Here is a 24,350-nt window from a genome sequence, read left to right on the forward strand (position 1 = left end):
TTTTATTTAATAAAATTAAAAAAAAACACGTCTATGTAATTATTGGATAAGATTAAGAAGAAAGAAATTTAAGTAGGGCAACGTAGAAAATAATATCTCCTGATATCATAAAAAAAATTAAAAATATATTTGTAAACTAAATAAAATAAAATAAAACATCATAAGATTTTGTAAACAAAAAAATAAAAAAATTCAATAAAATTTAACATTAAATGATAAAATTGAAATGGAAAAAAGACTAAAAAATACAAATAAACCAAAAAATAAAAAGGCCTAGCACGCCTAGGCTTGAAAAAAGCCCCCCCCCCTTTCCCGGCATGCCTAAACTGAGTTTTTATTTTTATTTTTCAAGGAGAGGACAATGTATTTTTTTGAGAAAAAAAAAGTCGGCGACAACCGAATTTCAGATGACTGGAGGGTTGCCAAAACTTTAGGCCATGGGTTTTTTTGTTGAAAAACTTGATTTTTAACTGTTTTATACGTAAAACATCTAGAAAACACCATATAAACCTTATCAAACCTATCAATTGCCTAAAATAACTCAAATAAGAATCCAAAAGGCCAAAATCAACCAAAGATTAAAAACTTCACGAGTTCGGATCCACTATTTCAAGTGGTAGGAATGACAAAGAACAACTAGGTGGTGAAACTCTCATCATCAAATAAAATTTATTGACACCAAAATTAATCTTTTTCACAGTCTAAATCATTTTCAACCGAAACTCTCTCTCAACTTTTGAAATCCAACAACTATTTTTCTCTTAAATTAAAAACAGAAAAATAAAATAAAAAATGAAGTTTTTTTATCAAAATTAAAACTAAAAAGAAAAAAAATCAAAAAATATAACGACCAAACAAAACTTTCCACATAAACTTTGACACAAACATCAATTTTTCTTGCATTTTCAACTTTGATCCTCCAATCTTGTCGTTGTTAATAAATTAGAGCTAATTGACCATTAATTTGCCAACAAAAAGACTTACTCATGAAAGAACAACTTCAATAATCAAAGTAAAAAATCACTATAGAGCTACTTGGCCATCAACTTAGCCAAAAATAAAAATAAAAATCTATTTAGAAGTATGATTCTATTTAAAATATTTTTAATTTAAAAATACATTAAAATAATTTTTTTAAATTTATTTTTTATATTGGCATATCAAAATTATTCAAAAATATAAAAAAATTAAAAACTTAAACATCAAAAATTTTTAAAAACATGGTTAGATAACTATACCAATTACCAAACAAGACTTTAATTAAAAAAAGAACAATTTTAACAACTAGAGTGAAAAAAAATACCACTATGCCATAATGAATCGTGTATGACAAATGGCATGGGCACCTTGTAAAAACCGTTTGGAACTACGTTTCAGACAGAAAATATTTTCTTATAAAATATAAATCGAAAACAACCACTATTATATTCTAAAAAATACCCACTTTGAGGGTTAATTAAATAAATATTGTTATTACTTTTGAATTTGACTGTTTAAAAAAACGTACATAAACGGGCTCTTACTCCCTTGGCAAAATACAATTCTTTTCTCAGAAAATAATTATCTCGCCAAATACAAAAAAATAAAAAATTTACTACTTTCCTTTGTGTTAACAATAAGATACATGCGATTACAAAGCTAAAACTGTATGTACAAAGTCAGTTGAAATCACAAATGCCTCTAGTATTGAATTTTTTAGATTTTTGGTTAAACAAATCCTATACTTTCCTTTTTTTCCTATACAGAATTTTGCGAATCTCCCATCTGTTGCAGGCATACCTTACTTCCCCTTCAGACGTCCTCCTAGTGCGCATTTGCACGCCAAAAAATTAATGTACACAGCATCTTCCAAATGTTAACTCTTTTGTCGAAGCTCTGATACAGATAAAGAACCGAGTCCATTGCAATCAGAGAGCTCCAAAAAGGGAGTTGCACGACTGGGAGCCTCCGACTCCCCAAATCGAAAGTAATTTCTCCATTTGCATGGGTTCCATAGCAAAACAGAGGCACCTCATTGCAACTTCGTATGCAAAAATCATCTCGATGCCACCCACCACTTCCTGGTATTCAAGCAAAATCCAAAAGTATATGCAATGTACCCAGTGATCACCAGACGATAAGCTTAAATGAGACCAGATATTATGGCATCTAACAATAATTTCTCACCTTTGAACCAGGAAGCTGGTCCCTTTGAGGGTATGATCTCCCACAACCTACCCAAAAGCACCCCCAACCCTTTTCGATATTGCAGGAATAAATTCGACCAAACAGATATGCTGCAAAAGCAATCATCTTGACTTGTTTATCAGTTTAGCTTCGCCATTAGTGCCGCACCACTTTTTTGTTTCACATCCTGTTCAGCAGAAGCAGCTGATGAGTTTGGCAGGTGTGCATCAAAATGAGTAGCAAGGTTCGAAAGGCCTTTCTGGCAATAGGAGACAGCATCACAAATTCAGGATATATATATGGCAACGCTACCCCAAAGTTCAAAATGAATTTGCGGACAACTACCAGCACTTCTATGAGTCCCTCTTTCCTACGATTGCTGATGAACCCTGCTTCTTCTGTATACCATATTGCCAGGCATCTCTTGATTTATCACCTGATTGATCAAATTCATCAAACGAACTGTCCATTGCTGGCTTAAAAGGCCTGTAACTCCCATTCCTGGAAATTACAGATGCACCTGAATTCTCATCATCCTCTGATGGCATCCTTGATTTGGATTCCATGTGCATATCAAATGATCTGTGTCTTGGTCCACCTAACTTCAAACCCCTTACATTGGAAGAACCTTTCCCCAGTACTCCTTTTGAAACTAAAAAGTCTTTGGGGAGAGAGTCCATATTCATATAACAGTTTCTTGCTCTAGCATCAGAAATTAATGCAGCCCAGTCATCCGATTGCACAAGAGAATTGGCATTCCCCATGACCTGTTGAGAAATCAAGTTCAGTAACTTGTTAGACACAGCTAGGGGGTGATGGCACAAATGACAAGCTAAAAAATGAAATGCCAAAGAAAAAAACAGAAGTGTGACAGAGAGTGCAGGTAAAAAACAAAAGACAAATCATACCCATAGAGCCCTTCTGGCACGGGTAAGAGCAACATTCATTCGGCGGATATCAGCAACAAAGCCAACACCGTGACTTGAGGCCCGTACACAAGACATAATAATGACATCACGCTCCTGGCCTTGGAAAGCATCGACGGTATTAATATAGATATCTTTCCCTTCTTCAGACTTTAAAACAGCTAAAAACTCTTGCTGGAGGCATTTCAACTGCAACTTATATGGAGTTATTATGCCAACCGAGATTCTTCCCATGCCCAAGGATTTTAAAGATTTCTGAAGATGCTCATACAACTGAAGACAAAATTGTGCTTCATGAACGTTCTGATAAGATACTGATCCACCTCTGTGTGACTCCCGCCCATGAGTAACATCATAGAACAGATAAGGTCTAAGTAAAGGGTCCTTGTAGTATGTTTCATCAGGTAAATTAGCAACACTTTCACTGTCAGTGAGACGTCCTTGGTAAAAGTACCGTGAAGGGAAATCTCGTATTTGAGGATGCATCCTATATTGTACAGATAATAACATTGTTGGGCACCCTGCTTGCTGAAACCTTTCGAAAAGACTTCTACTGTATAACAAGGTTCCAGCTGCCTTACTGATAACTGTTGCAGGAAGCTGCTGAGGATCGCCAACAAGAACGCACCTTGCAGCACCAAGTGCGAGTGGAGGAAGAGCAGCTACTTCGCTGGCTTGAGCTGCCTCGTCAATAACTACCATATCAAAACCATGAGTGAGCCGAGAGAACAACTTGCGACCACTGCTTGAGACAGTAGTGAAAACAATCTCAGCCTCATTGGCAAAACTTGCCTCGAGACTAGCACGGGCTTCTTCCAGATTAAAATTGCTACCAGCACGAAATCTGGGTTCTAAAATGAGAAGACGAGAGATCTCAACTAGAACTTTATCCCTGCTTTCAACAGCAGCTGCAAGGTTCTGAAGTAATGCATCTCGGTTTTGGTCCCTAGCCATGAGAATATCAGGATCAACACCAACAGATCCTTGGGAACGACCGTCCACTGCTGCAACATTAAGCTTATTTTGAAGGTCAGCGATGTGTGCCGAGAAATAAGCTTCCTGAACTCTTAAATCTTGCATCCATTTTGAAATTTCTTCGCGGCTCTTGATTAAAAGTTGTTCAGTTCTCCGCTCAACAGAAACTGCCTGAGCAGCACGTGATTGTGAATCAACCCCAACTCTGGCCACATCAGGCCTGTAAACTTTCATCTCACCATCAATAAATCCACGATCAAGAACACGTGCAAGAAGTTCATCAGTTGCAGCGTTAGAAGGAGCACAGACTAACATTCTGGGCTTTGGACAGAGTTTCGAAAGGGAGCGGAAGAGATTCTGGTCCATGTTATGAAGAACTTCATCAATTGACCCCGTAGCAATATTGTCAGGATTGCTTTCATTGGCATGCTTATAACTCTGTGGTGCCAGTTTCTTAAGCAAAGAGGTATAGTAATGCTGATACTGAACCAGATGGATGACATTTAGCATTCCCCAGACTGTATGTGTCTTACCTGTCCCTGGAGGCCCTTGTACAAGAGTAAAGGGCCACGGCTCTTGCCTCTTAGTTACCCCACTACTTGTACCAGCAGCAGTATGCATTGCAGCCCACTGGATTGCAGCCAGCTGGGGTCCATTGAATGTCCTACGCAAATGGTCAACAAAATTCTGTGTAAAGCATTCAGGCATGGCTGGGGTCTGCTGCTCATATTTTGGGAAGTGATCTGGACTGGGCTTTAGGATTGCAGTTTGCATCTACCAGGATGGAAATAAAACTTTTAGTTTCCTGTGTTTAGAGGTGTATGTATTGAATATGAAGCAAAGACAAAACTTGGGTATTCATAAAGAAAAATTTGTTACCTGTAAATTAAGACGGCAAAATGCATGCAAAGCAACATACTCCCGCTGGGTGGTTGCAAGCGAACCAAGGACAGTCAAATACCAGGTGCCTCTGGGTTGAAATTTCCTCAAAATATGATCCTCGTCAACCTTTCTGGTGAAGAAAAAAACATAGAACAAGCAAGCAAATAAAAATTATGAAATACAGAAAAATCTGATAAGATAAAGAATTCTGGTGACTTAAAATCATTCAAAGCAAGCATAAATACCACAAAACAAATTGAGATTTCAGAAATAACCTGTGAGGATCATAGGAGTCCCCTACATAAAAGTGAAGGATTGCACCAGGAGGATCACGAGAATCCAAAGGGATGTGTCTTCTAACAGTGCCAGCCACATGTCCACTGATCTCAGGCTCTTCTTCATCTTCATTTGATGACGAGGAGTTGTTTCTCTTGGATCTTACTGCTTGACATGATGAAAAATAATCTTTGCATATCAGAAAACCAAAATGCACTTCTGTCAATTCAACCAAGTCATAACAAACCTATTCTAGCCCTTCGAGTAGAAAGAACTGCAACATCACCCTCCTTGAATGTCCACTTGCACTCATTTACTGGAAGAACGATGACATCATACCATCCTGTGGTCACAAGTATTTTTCAATCAGTCAATGAAACAGGACAGATATACACCACTACACTAACAATTTGACACAATACCTCTTTCCCGCCTTTCAATGCTCTTTATACGAACCATAACGTGTGCATTAGTTTCAGCTGACTCCTCCCAGGTGCTGTAAAGTTGTGCTCGGCATTCCTCAAAAAGCAAAGGCTCAAATACTTTTACATATTCTTCCACAGACTCAAAGTGACCAGGAACACATTGGAGCTCAGAGTCCTCTGGTGCACAGTAATAAAACAAAATAAGATTCAAATAATACAGGGACCAAAAAACACATGGAAAAAGGACACAGCTCTCAGAAAAATATATGGAAAGAATCAACATCCACGTATTTTCTCAATGGATATATAAAAGGTGGTTAAATAGGAAGTAGCTGCATAGAATCAGCAAAAACATATGTTTAACGTTTTGATCACCTCCTGGGAATACATAAATTGGCAAGCAAACCTCTATCAAACTTGTTTGCTTCTATTTGGAAAAATTATGCAAATAGCAAACAAAAATGAAAAAAATGCACGTGCAGCCCTGCCAAAAAGGAAAGAAAAAGATGATGGCTGTAAATTTAAATGGCAATAACTCAATAAACCACAAGTTTATTCCATCCAAGAGGCTCTCCAACAGTTGGACCCCGCCAACCACACGTAGCCATGAAATCTCCTCTGGTATGCATGGCCCTGGCCCCGAGCAATACAAACATCAGCTTTTGCATATTAAGGAGGAGCACAAAAAAAACCTAGCTGATCCACAATTCTCTACTGTGAGAGAGAAACTGGAAGATGATACAAAATCCACATGGCCAAATATTCCAAACTAGTAAAAACAATATAGGAAACAAAATCGGAGATGAAACTAATTTGTCCAGCATTTATGAGTTACTGACTTGCAAACTCTTCTGGATACATCTGTAATCTGTCCTCTACTATTTGTACTTCTGACCCCCTCCTAAAGACTTGAAACAGAAGCAAATTGCAACACTATTGTGAGAGAGAAACTGGAAGATGATACAAAATCCATATGGCCAAATATTCCAAACTAGTAAAAAAAATATAGGAAACAAATCCAGAGATGAAACTAATTTGTCCAGCTTTTATGAGCTACTGACTTGCAAACTCTTCTGGATACATCTCTAATCTGTCCTCTACTATTTGTACTTCTGGCCCCCTCCTAAAGACTTGAAACAGATGCAAAATGCACGTCCTATGTTCTATCTCTTTGGCCCAAAAACCAAACAGACACAGATAACGCATATAGCCATATACATGAATGGATGTATATATTTTGTTTAATACCTGGGTGATGCCAAAACTTCTCATTAGTCACCTCCCGTATGAGACGCTCCACTGATGTGTCCTGATAGGGGGTACTCGCTACAGTTGGCTTTTTCACAGGAAGGTATTTCTTGTTTCCCAACTTTGAATCCATGGAACTTTGGCTGGTAAGAGAAGGCTTCCTGTTAGAGAATTGTGAATTTTTTGGCTGCCTTAAATCAGCAGGATGCTTCCACGAACTCTCGGCAGGCTGTCTCCATGAATTCTGTTTTGGGATAGGTGGCAAGGGTGAGTCTACAGAAATATCAGAGTCGCCATTCACTTTCCTATTCTTAGCTGGTTGTACGGAATTTACATTGCCAGTACATTCAGATTTGGGTAGACAAGATTCCACAGAATTGCCGCCACCATTACATAGCAGATCAGCTTGTTTCTGATCCTTAATTAAAGGATGGCTAGGCCTTTCTCCAACACGTTCAACAGGTGGAGGACCATTACGAACTTCCTTCACAGAACGAGTGACAGTTGGCTGCCTTCTTGGTGTTGAACTTTTCATGCTTCCAGCTTGCTTGGCTTCATCTATATTAATCAACATGGTCTGTCTATTACGCTTTTTACCCAGCATTGCTTCTTTGTGTTGGTCTATCTTCCTCTTTCCCAGATTATTTGAAGACTTAAGTGCATGGCTTGCTTCCATACCTCTAACTTCACATTGTTTTGAGACTGAGGCAATTTCCTCCTGACCATCCGTTGATACATCACCATTTGCATTGCCATTTGAATTTCGACTATTGTTACTTTTATGATCATTCTGACCTTGATCCGGTCCAGGTGAAACATGGCCACTGCTTTCAGCATTGGCATTATCAATAACCTTAACACTGCTAGAAACATTCATGGAAACAGCACCAGAAGTACAGCCTTCTAATTCAGACTTTACCTGATCTTGAGAAGCGTTGCCCTGTTCACACATACTACTGCCAGCACATGCATCAGCAGAGCCCTCTACATCAGACCACTCACCTTCTTCTCTTTCAACGGCCTTAATGTCTGCAGAACCAGAAACTAGAGATGGTGCTTCTTTCTTATCATCATCAGTAATTGTTTTTGCTGGTGATGCAAACTTGGGATTCTGTTCCTCGGCCATCTTCTTTTCAAAACCCATTTCAGGGCCATAAGCAACCTTGGGTCGAACAAAAGGCTGAAAACCAGATACAGATGATGCATGTGAAAAGGCATGATTATTGTTTAATCCTTTGGGGTCCATTGATGCTACAAATAAGTCAGAATGGTGGGGATTTGCAGAAGGAAGTGCCTTGTGTGGCTGCAAGCATACAACATTATCGGTCTCCTCATCATCCTCAGCTGGGGGTTCATTAAGATCAAATACTAGCCTTCCTCGAGAACCCATTTCATGTGTAAATGCATACAAACTGAATCTTCTACACGAGAATATCTAATTACTCGAATATTTGTTTTCTTCTTATCAAAGAATGTCCACCTTAAAGACATAAAAAGCCCCTTTACAAGTTGGTCAAGAGGGATGTACAAGCACTGGATATCTGCAAATCAGATTCACAAAAAAATAAAATAAATAAAAAAGAAAGAAACAATGAGGAGCAATTTATTACACTAAACAGAAAACATGCAAGTACAAAGAACAGGTGTGATGGACAATCTTCCTAATATTAAAAAACCATGTCAACCTAAAAGCTTGAGCTTTCGGGTTAAACTCAATGAATGATTTTATATTGTTCTCTAACACACATCCTCAAGTAAGAGCCATTAGGGTTTGAAACATGCACAAACCCACCACTACCACGTGTTGAGATTCAATCTTTTAATTGCTTGGTCATTAAAGCTCCAATACCATGTTAAATAGCCATCTCACTCAAAATCTCAAGCAAGCTTTTGGGTGAAGTCTAATGAATGGTTTTATATTAATCTCTAACACCTAATAGACCCACAACTCCTTGGTAAAAGGACTTGTGCTAAGGAGCACCCTCCAGTCAGGAATTGGGGCCTCACAATCACTAGCCAAGGTGTATTTCTCTCATGCCTAATGATGGTAGGTGGAACACTCATATTCAAATCCTTCTATTCTGACATCATCAGAAACAAACTTCCTGGTAAAAAGTAAAGACTTGTACAGAATATGCATATGCAATGTTAATCCCGTCAATATGTACCCAACACAATTGCTTCCACTCAGATTTATTAATGCCAGAAAACCTAGCAGTCTCAACACGTAATCCAAGTTTCAAATAAACATATGAAAGCAACCACGTTCCGTGTACAAATTAGAACACGATGCAAGGCATAAAGCACCCAAGGCCTCAAGCCTAAAGCAGGCAGTACAAAGGAAGCGAGCAAGGATTTTCTTTAAACTTGCTAACCACACCTATATTATTACTCATGAAAACAAATCCCCCGATCTATATTTATAAGCACATATGCACATACATACAAAAAATCAAGCCATGCTTATCACAACAGGCTCTTGCTCTTTACAATACAAAATTGATTATATTAATCCTATTTAAGAACAAACGCAACTCTAAAAGAAATCAGATGCTGCGTAATCGTATCACAAAAAGAAATAACAAAATCAATTCACATAGACACATTCTAACATTCAAGGAGGCATTCATATTACAAATAAAATTCCAACAATGTCATTTCACAAAACCAATTTTTAAATTATAATAATTATTATCAAAGCCCCACGCCAGACTATAAACCAAATCTTATAAAAGACCACCAAAAAAAAATTAAAAACCCTCCATTACTTCACAGAGACAACAGAACAGCATTCACTCGCTGCTTTTTTATTAAATGGAATCACAAATCAAACCAGATCCAAAACCCCTAATTTCTTTGACTAATCCACTAATAACTCAAATCCCTAACTTAACCCTAAAAGCAATTCCTAGGGTTTCAATAACCAAACGAACTAATCGCTCCACGAAACAGCATCAGACCAATCATTACTTCGATTACCGCTCTTAACCTCCACAGATCAATCCTTATTAGCTCTCGCATAAATCCCCTAGTCAAACACACGATTTATTATTTTATTCTAATTATGATCTCAATCTCAATTTTGAATTTCCTTCTTGTTCTTTGGTTCCAAAGATAAATACCACTCCGAACAATAAATAAACAACAAATTAAAAAATAAATTAAATTAATATAAATTAAAAATGGATAACTGAAGGTGAGAGAGAAATTGTTTTTTTTTACCTATTAAGAGCTGCTTTTGAATCTAACAAATAGTGTAGATAGGGAGATTGGCTATATAGAGAGAAAGCAAGCGCTTAAAAGCGAATGCAAAAATATGAGAGAAGATAGCTTGTGGTTGTGGCTTTATATAGGAAATAACGAGACCCCTCTAACCGGCCGGTTTTTTCTCAGTTCATCAATAGTTTATTCCATAATACACATTTTTTTTTTTATTTTTTTTTATCATTTCAATGCAATCATATTTACTGTAAATGCCCTTGTTTCCATTTATTTGCTTGGGATCGAGAATGATGGATGAGGGGTAATACGGGTACTCTGTAATTAATAGTTTTGGCAGGTAGGTTGTTTGCGTGCATAACACTTACACGGAAGAATCTTGTGCTTGAGCCAATAATGGACGTCGGTTCCGTGGCTAAGTGGGGCCTCGTGATTGCCACGTCTATATAGGGGCATCCATGGGTCTGATTGGCTATGCCTGCTGATTTTAAATAGGAGAGAGATGAGATACTAATAACCCACGTGCGCCGAAAGAAGAGGGAATGCACAGTCCTGTCATTTTGACAATTTCATGTGCTTAGTCTGGAGTTAGGAGGTGTGTTTTATCGAAATTGTCAATAGGGCATTGGAGAGTGTACTGCACTGTTGATTGGTGTGTGTGTGTGTGTCTGTGTGTGTGTGTGTCTGTGTGTGTGTGCGTGTGGGGTGGGGCACTGGGTTTTTTGTTCGTATTTAGGAAGGAACGCTTCTCATTGAGGTTTCTGTTGCTATCTGCAACTTGTTGGTTATTTGGTGAATTTACTGAAAATTCCACCTTTAGCCGAGCGTGTGTGATGGCGTTGTCATGATCCGTGAGATGACAAAATAAAATGAACCGGGATCCATATGGCCCAAGCAGGATGGCTAAGATGAAAACCAAGGGCCATTTCTCTGGATTAATTAGTATGCTGGTTAAAATTGTGCTTAAAAATATTTTTAAATTGTTTTTATTTAAAAAAAATATTAAATATATAGTTTTTTATAATTTTAATATATTAATATTAAAAAGATATTTTTTAATATATATTCGATTAAAAACATTTTTATAACAATATCATACATCAAATTATTAAACACACTTAAAGTACTGTAGACCAATTAATCTTTAACAGATCAAAGTGGAGATGACTCGAATTAGGGAATAATGCTGCTTGTTCAAAGTTAGAGGAGATATCCTCCGAGCTTATATTATTCTATCATATTTATTAACTATTTGATTTGTGCTATACTGTCAGTTAAATAAAAAAAATGTTAATAAAAAAATAGATATACAAACTTTTTCAACCTGTTTTTTTTACATAAAAATTTCTAAATGTAAATTAAAAGGTTTATACATATATTTAATAAAATAAATCGGGAATCATTTGTGTTAATGGATAAAAATAAAAGTAATTAACAATAACTGAAAACAAAACTGAAAAAATAAATGGATCAAATTAAGATATTTAATATTTCAATACGGGGCATTTACTCAATTGTATTTAATAACTTTGTTTGTTAAATTAAGTTTTTTATTTAATTAAATAACAATAGAAATAAATACATTCATGAAATCCATTGAAAAAAATCAAAGGGAAAAAATATTATGCAACACTACACATATTATAAAAATTATCAAAAAATAAATATTTTGTATTTTTTAAAATAAATTTTATTTATATAAAACATAAAAAGAATTTATAAATTAATTAGAATAGTCTTTTCAAAAATCAAATACATGTAAAGTAATTAAAAATAATAATACCCACCATTTTAAAATATATCAAATAGACAGTCTGAAAAACTAAAGAGATTGGGGGTATTAATTTAAACATAAATTAAGATATATATATATATATATATATATATATATATATTAAAAAAATACCACTTAAAAAACAAAGAAAATAACTAAAAAGAAAGAGGTCATGCCTACACACGCTGATCCATTTGAAAAAGACTGGAGCATTTAGGCCTTTATTTTTTTTATCTGGCTATCTACCTCAAAACTTTTTGAAAAAAAAAATACAAGGAATGCATCACCTGCTTTTTCTGTATTCTAGCTTTATTAGTGGTGGTTGAAAAATTTGGGTTGTTGCTTTTTGTCACTTAAAAAACCCTTTTTTAAGCTATTTTTTATATAAAAAAATATCTATAAAACAACATAAACACCTTGATAAATCTATCATAACCTCAAAAACCTAAAATCAACCATAAATAAAACAAAAGGACTTTGAGCTCAAGTATGTCATCTTAGGCAAGATAAAGGGCAAAGATCATATGAAATAAACTTTCATCGTCGAATAAAAATTATTGACACTAAAATAGTTTTTTATTGGTCAAAATCAATGTTAATTAACACTTTTTTTTTCTATCATCAAAATCAAGTTATTTTTTTTCTCCTCTCTTCTCTCTTTAAAAATTAAAAGACGAGGAAAAAAAGTTATAGACTAAAATTGAATTTCCAACGAGTATTGGGATGAGACTGAGAGTTTATAATTTAAAAAATAGAAAGATTAAAGTAAACTTTTGATCTAATTTCAAAACTAACACCTATTTTATCTTTATATATATATATATTGGTCCTTTTATTTTAATTTTGCTATTCCTCGATAAATGCCCTTCAATTTAACCACAAAATAATAAAATCACACAACAAAAACGAACAATGAAATGTAAAAGCGTGAAGAATGTTTTCGCTAAAACGATTCTCCCATAATTGTTACAGTTTTTTATAATAATTAATTAGCTTCACTCTTAGATTCCATGATTTGATTTACATCCTGGAATATTGGGATTGTTAAGAAAAAAATTCAAATATGTATGGAATTGATTATCCATTTTAATGGAAAAAATATAAAGTCAAATTATAAATCATGGGATGGGAAGAAACGATCTGGGACACGTAATGCATATTTTTCGAGTGAGGATTGCAGTGAGATTTGGATTGCCACCCCACTCCAAAAAACCCCACCGTGAACTTCTTATTGTCACTGGTGCGATGGGTACGTAAAAAATAAATAAATTTCCATACTACATTGGTTTTTTCTTGGCACCAACATATTAACATGATTTTTAGAATAATGTTCATTATAAGAGTATAATTACAAAAAAAATTTTAGATAAAAAAAGTCATGGAACTAGGTGCTGGGAGCAATATTATCATTTTACCATAACACAATTGTCTTTAACATATTATACGGGGCTAAAAATTTATCGTTTCTTGATTTTTGCATTGTAAAAGTACTACTTTAGCCTTCCAATGTGATATTGGACCCGTCTTGTTGTGATCTTTCATTGGTGTTGCACATGTACACGACAGAGCAGTGGTAAGTCTCCACTTGACTTTTTTCTCCTTTCTATTTTATCCCTCTTATCTGTCAAGATATCAAAGGCCCTAGTCCTACCACATATCAAGAGATTAGAGAATAAAATGGTTAGAATGTTGTTAGTATTGTTAGACAATTAAAAAAGTCTGTTACCGTTGATAGATTACGTAAACAAGCTTCTAATCATAGTTGATATAAAAGAAATGTAATGGTGTTAGTAAACAATTAACAAAGAATAAAATACACGAACTTTTCTTCTTCATCTGCTCTATATAATTCCTCTATACTTTTCTTCATCTCTATTCTCTGCTTTTCTTCATCTCTATTCCTATTCTGTGTAAATCTTATTGTCCTCACATGGTATCAAAGCTTAGGATTCTTAATCTTGTGATCTTCTGCTTCTATATTCTCTGTTTCTGTTTCTGGCATTATTATCTCCTTATGCAAGCAATTCTTTCGTATTAGTTGACCTATCTATTATCTATTTGATATATTATCAAATTGAAAAAATCTTATTCAAATCTTTAACTTTTTGCAATATTCTTCATTTTTAATCTTTGATTCTCTTATTTTCTACTTCCTACGCTCTAAAATGGTAACTACTTCTTAATTTTAGATTGTTTAATCTCCTATTACCTGTTTGCTTCCTATTGTTTCTACTATTTGTTGTGCATACTGGACCGAAAGCAAACACAAATAAAACACAAACAAGCAAATTTACGTGGTTCCCCAAAACCGGGTACGTCCACGGAGGCAGCAGATTGTATATTAATGGAGGAATGATACAAACACTCAACTCAACCCAGTACAATCCCACAAAACCCAGTGTTTCACTCTTCACTCGGTGTTTCTCTCAAATCTACACTTGCACTCTCTCTCAAAGTTGCACTGTCTTCTTCTCTCTGCACTTCACTACACACACTGCACTCTCTTGCACTCTCTTTATAGGTGAATGGAGAAGCATTGGCAGCAACCCATGTGCAGAACCAACTACTACAATGACAAAAGTCATGGTGGTTGGAGAAAGGTTGACAAAAAATGTTGACAATTGCTACAAATCTCCACCTTGGCAAGATTTTTCCATGCAATCCTCGTGATCAATCAATGCTGCCTCTAACGCGCCATATGGCGCTGCACCCTGAAGGTGCTCAACATCGAGAGATGTTGACCAAGTCCAAACAATGTTGGAACTTGATCCCTGAGACACATTTTGTGAGCATGTCAGCTGGATTATCTGCAGTACCAATCTTCTGTAGCAGAATATCCCCTTCATCCACAATTTCTCGAACAAAATGAAATCGAACATCGATGTGCTTGGTGCGGGAATGATGAACCTGATTCTTTGCAAGACAAATAGCACTTTGACTATCACAATGGACATCCACGTGCTCTTGAACAATTCCCAAATCTTCAATCAACCCATGTAACCAAATAGCTTCCTTGAAAGCTTCCGTTACTGCCATGTACTCTGCCTCAGTTGTTGACAAAGCTACTGTTGATTGTAACGTTGACCTCCAACTTACAGGCCCTTTAGCAAGTGTAAACACATAGCCTGTTGTGGAACGACGCTTGTCTAAGTCACCAGCATAGTCCGAGTCCACATAACCAACTAAATTTTGTCCGAGTCTATCATCCCTCTCAAACTTCAAACCAATATCAGTTGTGCCATGAATGTACCGTAGAATCCATTTAACTGCCTGCCAGTGACCCTTTCCCGGATCATGCATATACCTGCTCACCATACTGACAGCATGTGAAATATCTGGTCTCGTACAAACCATTGCATACATTAATGCACCAACTGCATTTGCATAAGGAATTTGAGCCATCTGTTTGCGCTCTTCCTCTGTGTGTGGAGACATTGAAGCACTTAGCTTAAAATGAGGAGCTAAAGGTGTGCTTACAGGCTTGGTCTTACCATCTACCCCAAATCTCTGTAGAATTTTCTTCAAGTATTGGGTCTGTGTCAAACAGACTGTGCCTTTTCTTCTGTCTCTCTGAATCTCCATGCCAAGAATCTTCTTAGCTTCTCCAAGGTCCTTCATTTCAAACTCAGTTCTCAGTTGAGCTTTCAGTCTATCAATCTCCACCTTGCTCTTTGATGCGATCAACATATCATCCACATATAAGAGCAAATAGATGAAAGAACCATCAAGAAGTTTGCGAAAATATACACAGTGATCAAACTGACTCCGTGTGTATCCATGTTCTGCCATGAACTTATCAAATCGCTTATACCACTGGCGAGGAGATTGTTTCAATCCATACAATGACTTCTTCAGTTTACAAGCCCAATTCTCTTTCCCAGTGACTTTGAAACCATCTGGCTGAGACATGTAAATTTCCTCTTCCAAATCTCCATGTAGGAAGGCAGTTTTCACATCAAGTTGGGCTAACTCCAAATCAAACTGTGCAACCAAGGCTAACAGAATACGGATTGATGAATGCTTAACAACTGGAGAGAATACCTCATTATAATCTATCCCCTCCTTCTGAGCATAGCCTTTTGCTACCAATCTTGCTTTGAATCGGATGTTGTCTTGTCCAGGATTACCTTCCTTCTTGGCATATACCCACCTGCAACCAATTGTCTTCTTTCCCTTAGGGAGTTGTACCAAATCCCAAGTCTGATTCTTGTGGAGAGATTTCATCTCTTCATCCATTGCCTCTTTCCATTTTGCACTTTCTACACTCTGTACTGCTTCTTTGTAGGTGTAGGGGATTCCATCATCAATCACCGGAAGTGCATAAGCCACCATGTTACAATACCGAGCAGGTTTCTTAATAACTCTTTTCGGTTTACTCGTTGCAATGGATTCTTGTTGTGTGGTTGCTGGAGTTGTTGCATCCTCTTCATCTGAACTTTCATCTGGATCTCCTTCAATAGGGATTGTCTGAACAGTCTTTACAGGAATGACTGAAGTCTCCAACTCCACCTGTTGTGCATCACCAGACTGTTTTTCCTTCTCCTGTGATTTCTCTTGTTGTAACATGCCAGACTCATCAAAAGTGACATCTCTACTCAAAATCACTTTCTTTGATTCAGAACACCAGAGTCTGTAACCTTTCACTCCTCCACTAAAGCCCAAAAATATAGCTTTCTTGGCTCTAGGATCTAGCTTGGACTCAGTAACATGATAATATGCTGAGCAACCAAATATACGCATAGAGTCATAATCATTTGCAGGAGAGCCTGACCATACCTCCAAGGGGGTTCTTCCATTTAATGCTGCTGAAGGTAACCGGTTAACAATATGACGAGCATAGTTTAATGCCTCGCCCCAGAACACTTTGCTTAGTCCCGAATGTGATAGCATACATCGGACTTTCTCCACCAATGTGCGGTTCATGCGTTCTGCTACTCCATTCTGTTGTGGTGTTTTGCGAACAGTAAAATGTCGTTTGATCCCTTCATTCTGACAAACTTCAAAGAAAGGATCTGAAGTGTACTCACCACCATTATCTGATCGAAGAGTCTTAACTCTCCTTCCAGTTTGAGTCTCCACCATTTTCTTCCATTTCAGAAAGATATCAAGGACCTCATCCTTGTGTTTCATCATGTACACCCATACTCGTCTTGAGAAATCATCAATAAAATTAACAAACCAACGATTACCTCTAATAGATTCATTCTTTGAAGGTCCCCATACGTCTGTGTGAACATAATCTAGGATCCCTTTTGTGTTGTGTACCGCAGTGCCAAACTTGACCCTTGTCTGTTTTCCAAGAACACAATGCTCGCAGAACCCATGCTTCCCAGTCTTTGCGCCTTTTAATAGACCTTGCTTGACTAATCCTTGCAAAGCCTTTTCACCAGCATGCCCTAAACGCATGTGCCAAAGTCTGGAATTATCTGCTTCATCAGCTTCTATGCTTTTGGAGACAGCTGCTGTACCAGTAACTGTAGATCCATCCAGGAAATATAAGTTTCCTTTCCTCGTGCCTCTTAAGACAACTAATGCACCACGGATTGCTCTCAGAACTCCACCATGCATGATAATCTTATAACCACTGGATTCTAGGACTCCAAGTGAGAAGAGATTTTTCTTCAAACCAGGTACATACCGTACATCTGTTAGTGTCTTGACTACCCCATTATGCATCTTCAGATGGATAGTCCCAATCCCTTTGATCTCACTAACATCATCATTACCCATCAACACAACTCCTCCATCGAACTCCTCGAGTCTCGAGAATAAGTGCTTGTTAGGGCACATGTGATAGGAACATGCAGAATCAAGAATCCATTCACCACAATGGTTTTCTGGTGATGAGACCATGAATGCAGAGTCTCGTTCATCCTCATCTCGTGCAACGTTCACAGTTGGTTCATCTTTTTCCTTGTTGCCCTTAATTGGACAATCTTTCTTCCAGTGCCCTTTTTTATGACAAAAGGCACACTCATCTTTTGCAAGATATCGTCTGTTTGATGATTCTCCTCTGGATTTTGAGCGAGATCTCCCTCGCCCTCGAAATCTTCTGGGGTTTGTTCTGCCTCTAACTGTCAATGCTTCTGACGTTGACTCCTTGTGAACAATCTGGTCCTTCTTCCGGTACTCATTGTTCACCAAAGCATTGGACACATCAATGAATTTAATCTTTTCTTTACCATACAGTAAAGTGGTGACAAGATGTTCATATGTGTCAGGCAGTGAATTTAATAACAATAGAGCTTTATCTTCATCATCAATTTCCACATCTAAATTCTTCAAATCAGCTATCATTTTATTGAAATCATTCAGATGCTCATTCATAGAAGTACCTTTCTTGTGCTGAAAACGGAAGATCCTTTTCTTCAAGTAGAGACGATTCTCTATACTCTTCTTCATAAACTTGTCCTCCAGTGCTTGCCATAATTCCTTTGCAGAGTTTTGTTCTGAAAAGGCGTACTTCTGATCCTTTACAAGACAAAGTCGGATGGAACTGCAAGCCAACCGATTTATCCTTTCCCAGCTTTTATCATCCAGATCCTCTGGTTTATCTTCTAGAGTGAAATCTAAATTCATTTGGACAAGCATATCCATGACTTCACATTTCCACATGCCAAAATTACCTTTCCCATCAAACTTCTCCACCTCAAATTTGGTATTCGATACCGGGATGTATTGTGGAGGTATACTAGCATTCCCCACTGATTTTTCTTCTGGAATATCAGCCATTATGACGTCTTTGGATTACAAATGGAATCCCGAACTTGTTAAAACACACACTTTTATGCTCAAAAGTGCCAAAACAGTAACTTCGGTATGCTGTTTAACAAAACGGACACCACGGTTGCGTCCGGAATGGTTGAAAATGCTAGGAACCAACTTGACTCGGCCAAAAACGGGTCAAAAAATCACTGAGTTGGCCAAAAAACCAATCTGACCGAGTTGACTCAGGAAAGGAATATTTTGTCTCTGATAAAGAATATTCTGTCACAGGAATATTCTCTTACTGTTAACGGAATATTCTTATTCTGTCAAGAGAATATTCTGTCACTGTTGGATGACGTGGCCGATGACGTGGCCGATGACGTGGCGATGTGGACCTCTGTTGATGACGTGGATGCTGACTCAGCGCCTACGTGTCAGATGACGTGGCTGTCTTCTCAGGCGAGAATTCCGGCACTGACTGGTTTTTCCGGCAGTTTTCCGGCGAAACTTCGGCGAGCTCTACAGGGCTCGTTTCAACTCCGATTTCGACGATCTTTATATCGCCGGACTCGTGTCGACGAGAGGAATCTCCGCAGCTGGTCAAAAGCAAGATCCGAGAACTTTGAAAATTCTGCAACTTTGAACAGAGAGCTGAAAAACGTGTTTTTTCAGTGTTTAAGCTTCCCTAATGCTCTGATACCAATTTGTTGTGCATACTGGACCGAAAGCAAACACAAATAAAACACAAACAAGCAAATTTACGTGGTTCCCCAAAACCGGGTACGTCCACGGAGGCAGCAGATTGTATATTAATGGAGGAATGATACAAACACTCAACTCAACCCAGTACAATCCCACAAAACCCAGTGTTTCACTCTTCACTCGGTGTTTCTCTCAAATCTACACTTGCACTCTCTCTCAAAGTTGCACTGTCTTCTTCTCTCTGCACTTCACTACACACACTGCACTCTCTTGCACTCTCTTTATAGGTGAATGGAGAAGCATTGGCAGCAACCCATGTGCAGAACCAACTACTACAATGACAAAAGTCATGGTGGTTGGAGAAAGGTTGACAAAAAATGTTGACAATTGCTACACTATTGTGATAGTCAAGTCTCTTATGCAGATTAATTTGCTAATATACTAACTAAAGATCTGTTCACTTTTTTATTTCAGTGTCACTGTTCCAATCTTATGCTTGGCTCCTCAAAGCCTGCGATTGAGGATGTATGTTAAGATATTAAATGCTCTAGTCTTGTTATATGTCAAGAGATTAGAGAATAAAATAGTTAGAATGTTGTTAATATTGTTAGACATTTAAGAAAGTCCTGTAAATGGTTAGATTAGTTTTGAAAAAAAAGTTGATGTTTTTATTATCTAAATAATATATCTGGTAGGCATCTTACAATTCAATACATGCTGGTCCAGGTAAAGCTGGATTGACCGGGGAGTATTTGGAAAATATAATAACAATTATTTTGTAAAATAATTTTTATAAAACACTGTTTATTTACACAGCGTTTCCAAGAGGTCTCTTACGATGAAAAAAGTCTCAACCACAAAGAAGGGCTGGTGAGCACTAGATAAAATTTAAGCTGTTGGCATGACTAAATACCATAATATTGTTTGGTGATGGCGCGGCATGGTTGGTGGGCATTTATAAAAAGATTTTTTAAACACAATAATAAAACATGCAACGAGAGAAAACGAATAAACAACTAGTAAAAGGGTCTTGGCGGGGATTGGAGGCCCCAGTTTAGCAGGCCCTGAACCTTCTCAACCTAACTCGGAAGAGTTGACTCGGTCAGTAATTGCAGTTTGAAAAGTCAATACCCATAATTCCTTCGCCTCTATGTGGTGTGCTCCGATAGGTCAAGCTAACCCAAAGACTTTCCGATTGTCTTAAAGGTCAATGTGACGTGGAGAATGATCGTCCGTTAAACTTCGAATAACAAGTATCCAAAAGGGAGAGCAAATTTATATTCAATTCAACTCGACAGCGGTCATTTCTTATTTATTTATTTTTATTTAGTCAAACTGCATTGTTAGGTGAAATAGTGTTTTTCTTTTTCTTTTTCTTATTTGTTATTTCTTGCTTTCCTCCCTTCCTTTCATCACCGTGTGTCGTTGTTTCTAGCTGGAATGTCTCATTGAGAATCCATGAGGGTATAATTCTGGTTTTTAAGTTCCAATCGTGGATGTTGTACCTATAACTCTTAGAAACTTCTACTCCAAATTATTTTGTAATCAAAATAAGTGAAGCGTCCTGATATATTTATTTAATCCATGTCGCATTGTAATACATGTTTTTAATAGATTTATAACAATTAATAATAATTGTTTCATGAAAACTTAATTGAAATTAGTGTTGTATTATTAAAAATTTTAAACGGATATGAACATAATTAAATCATATTTATGATTTTTTTTAGTTTTCAATCTCAAAAAATATAAATATATTATTTTTTATATTTTTTAACTTGCTTTAACAATCGTAAATATTTTTTTTAAAAAAACAATTCCAATTACAAACACAGTGAAATAAATAAAAAATTATTAATAAAAAAATTATTTTCATGAATAAAATCTCAAAACATTAATTATATTTTTTAGGTTTAAAGACAATACCAATAAATTTTCCTATACCTATATATATCTTTCTATAAACATGCTGCAACTTAACCTCCCCAGTCCTAGCTAACAATTCTGGAGCTCTTAAAATCAAAAAAAAGTTAGCATCAACCTTGACAGTTTATTAGCATCAACCAATAAAGAGTGTGATTTCAAGATAAGCCGACGGAATCCAAGTGATGTAACTGAATCTTTAAAAATATTCGGTAATATAATAGTGTTGTTTTTTTAAAAGTATTTTTTATTAAAATAATATATTAAAAAATATTTTTTATATTATCATATTAAAAAAATACCTTTAAATTTTGTTAAAACTACTGTATCTAAAAAGCCCACACGGGTCGCAATGTAATGTATTCCGAGTGCACGTGTGTCCTTGTGGATTAAGGTAACGTTTGGGAATGCGGTTCAGTCCGCGTTCCTAAAAAATTAAATTTTTTTTTTAAAAAAATTTAATATAATTTATATGTTTTGGATCGTTTTGATATACTGATATCAAAAATAATTTTTAAAAAATAAAAAAATATTATTAACATGTATTTTAACACTAAAAATTATTTAAAAATTACCCGCAACCACACTGCGAAACAATCTCTAAATCTGTGAAAAGAGTTCTTTATCCAAATACGACACTCCAGAGAGGAGAGAAAACCCGCTCTCTTTGTTTTTTTTTTTTTTTGCCTACATGCATAAGGGAGTCCCTGGAGGATAGGTTGGGGTTGAACATCCTAGGGTAGCCCAGTCAATCCTTCATAAACTACAAGGATTAACTGCGCATATATTAAATACATGCATGGTCCAGAGACACGTGGCACCCACCAAACGACGTTAAGGTTTAGCGTCACCTTGATCCACCAATCCTTGGAGCTAATATCTTTTAATGACGATTTACCATCGTAATTGACAGGAAGACTGCCATTTTACCCTCGACTCCGTTAAATTATCAAAACTCATGGCTACATTAACAGTTGTGAGTTTTAAGATCAAAGTTTTTGAACTTCATCTTCTTTATCTCTTGTATTCATTCTTAATTAGTGCATTCCAGCTATACCACTCCGACCACAAATATCTTTTTAAATTTTAATGGCGATAGAGAATGAGTTTCAATCTATTTTTTTAATTAAAATTTAATTATTTTTTTACTTTAAATTAATTTATTAATGTTTTCGAATTGTTTTAAAATACTCGTGTCAAAAAAAAATTTTAAAAAATAAAAAATATATTATTTTAATTATTTTTTAAGAAAAAATACTTTAAAATACAATTATTATTACATTTCTAAATACCCTATTATTTTTTATAATTCCATTTATCAGCCAGAAAATTAAATTTCACAGCCCAGGCTTTTATTAATTTTCAATCCCAATGCACCACGTTTTATTTTACATATTTGAGAAATAAATATATGGGTTTTTCTTATGTTTAAGTACACTATCACTAGCTAGGGTCTATCAAATGTTGACATGGCCACTATTTAATGACACGTGACAAGAGCGGGGCTTTATTTAAAAATATTTTTTAAAATAAAAACCAACTATAAAAATTGAAATAGAAATAGTCCACCGACCCATAATTAATAATAATTGTAACCGGGAGAGAGAAGGAAGAACAATCCATTATAAACCCTGAGCTTTTCTTCAGGAGCAATTGAGAGAGAGAGAGCGAGAGTAAAAATATGGCGAGGCAAAAAGGGATAATCCGAATGTCTAGTTAGAAGAGCAAAAAATGAGGCGTTTTGGACAAAACATGTTAGCGTCTTTAAAATGAATCCTGTACCATTTGTATAAATTTGTTGTTTGATCTTCTTCTTTTCACGATAAAGTGCAGTAATTTTATGTTATTTATTCAAGTTCGGTTTATCTTTATTTTTTGTTCAAAGTAGTGTACGTACAACGTTTCATACTTTCATGTATGAAAAATACATTAAAAATAATGTAAACATTACAATAATAGATTTAATTATAAGAAAAAGGTGGGAACTCTTTTTAGGTTATCTTACTAATAGTTAAATATGAATTTTGTTTTAGATGAGAATATATTTACACGAGCCCAGATATTTTTATCATATAAAATCTTAATTTAATTTGATTTAATGAAAATAAATATTATTCATATCTGAAAGTTTTAACCATGTGATATCTTAACTTGATTTGATTTGATAAAGAACTTGATTTGATTTAATGAAGGCTATTCACATAAATTTAAAAGCTTTAACCGTATAAGTTCTTAATTTAATTTAATTTAATATATAACTTGACTTAATAAAAATAAAGATTATTCACACAAGCATGATATAATTTCATTTTACTTGATAAAAAAAAATGATTTTGATCTTCTATTTTCTATATTTGATTTGATGATCATTTGCTTTTTATAGAATTTTTAAATATTTGTGTTTGATACGCATGGTGTCCTTCTTTTATTTTTATTATTATTGATTTAATGATTTTGTTGTTTATTATAGATATACTAAGTGCAATTTACCTTTATCTAAATAATATTTTAGAAAAATTAATATAAAAATTACTTAAAATACTCTTAGTTAGAAGGATATTAAAATAAGAACCGTGGAATGTATTATTTGAGTTGAATTCTTAATTTAACTATGATCTAAATCCAATAAAATTAATTTATTCAATCATAAATATCTTTGGATTATGGAGTCAGACTTGTTGAGATCTTATCGTCAACAAAGGCCTCCTCAATATTAATACACTTTTATAATTTTGTTGCAATAAATAAATTTATCTTGAAATTATGGCTTCTAGCTTAGAATTGAGATGCTATCCAAAGAGAAGTTTGTTATTTCCAAATAGAAGTTTGCATCCCGGTATAACAATACTTTTATTTATACCCATCAATGGCCATAAATAGTGTAGAAAATTTGGAGAGATCATGCCATAGCTAGCTTTAAAAATAATGAGGTATAAATCCCACCATTTTTTTTACCCATAGCTCCACCATTTTTCTTTCTTCTCTTTCTTAGCGATTAATTCACGGGACCAACTCTTTTCTGTTACAGGTTGGAAAGGGGATTTTTTTAGGCTAGGACAATCAACTCAATTCCGATAACAAACCAAAGACCTTGGATTTCTTATACATGTGAATTTCAGCCTCATT

The 24,350-nt window shown here is 35.6% G+C and overlaps 1 protein-coding gene across 3 annotated transcripts; it reads right to left on the reverse strand.

Moving 5' to 3' along the window:
• Window positions 1-1,583: 1,583 nt before the first annotated feature.
• On the reverse strand, window positions 1,584-10,278 carry LOC133692103 (uncharacterized ATP-dependent helicase C29A10.10c-like). 3 transcript variants are annotated; one of them, XR_009841793.1, is made up of 9 exons: window positions 10,121-10,278; window positions 6,899-8,439; window positions 5,648-5,827; window positions 5,473-5,568; window positions 5,225-5,390; window positions 4,947-5,079; window positions 3,075-4,841; window positions 2,167-2,933; window positions 1,584-2,060 (listed from the first exon to the last, which is right to left on the reverse strand). XR_009841793.1 is itself a non-coding variant. In XM_062112802.1 (8 exons), exons 2-8 carry the CDS (start codon window positions 8,286-8,288, stop codon window positions 2,520-2,522), a joined length of 4,146 nt encoding a protein of 1,381 aa, XP_061968786.1. In that variant the 5' UTR covers window positions 8,289-8,439; window positions 10,121-10,278; the 3' UTR covers window positions 1,584-2,519. The 3 variants fall into 3 exon arrangements, 2 of the variants coding, with proteins under 2 accessions (XP_061968786.1, XP_061968787.1); XM_062112802.1 differs by having other exon boundaries at window positions 1,584-2,933; XM_062112803.1 differs by lacking the exon at window positions 10,121-10,278 and having other exon boundaries at window positions 1,584-2,933; window positions 6,899-7,722; window positions 7,818-8,018.
• Window positions 10,279-24,350: the final 14,072 nt, after the last annotated feature.

Source organism: Populus nigra, chromosome 4 (assembly GCF_951802175.1).
Source record: "Populus nigra chromosome 4, ddPopNigr1.1, whole genome shotgun sequence".
Taxonomy (NCBI): domain Eukaryota; kingdom Viridiplantae; phylum Streptophyta; class Magnoliopsida; order Malpighiales; family Salicaceae; genus Populus; species Populus nigra.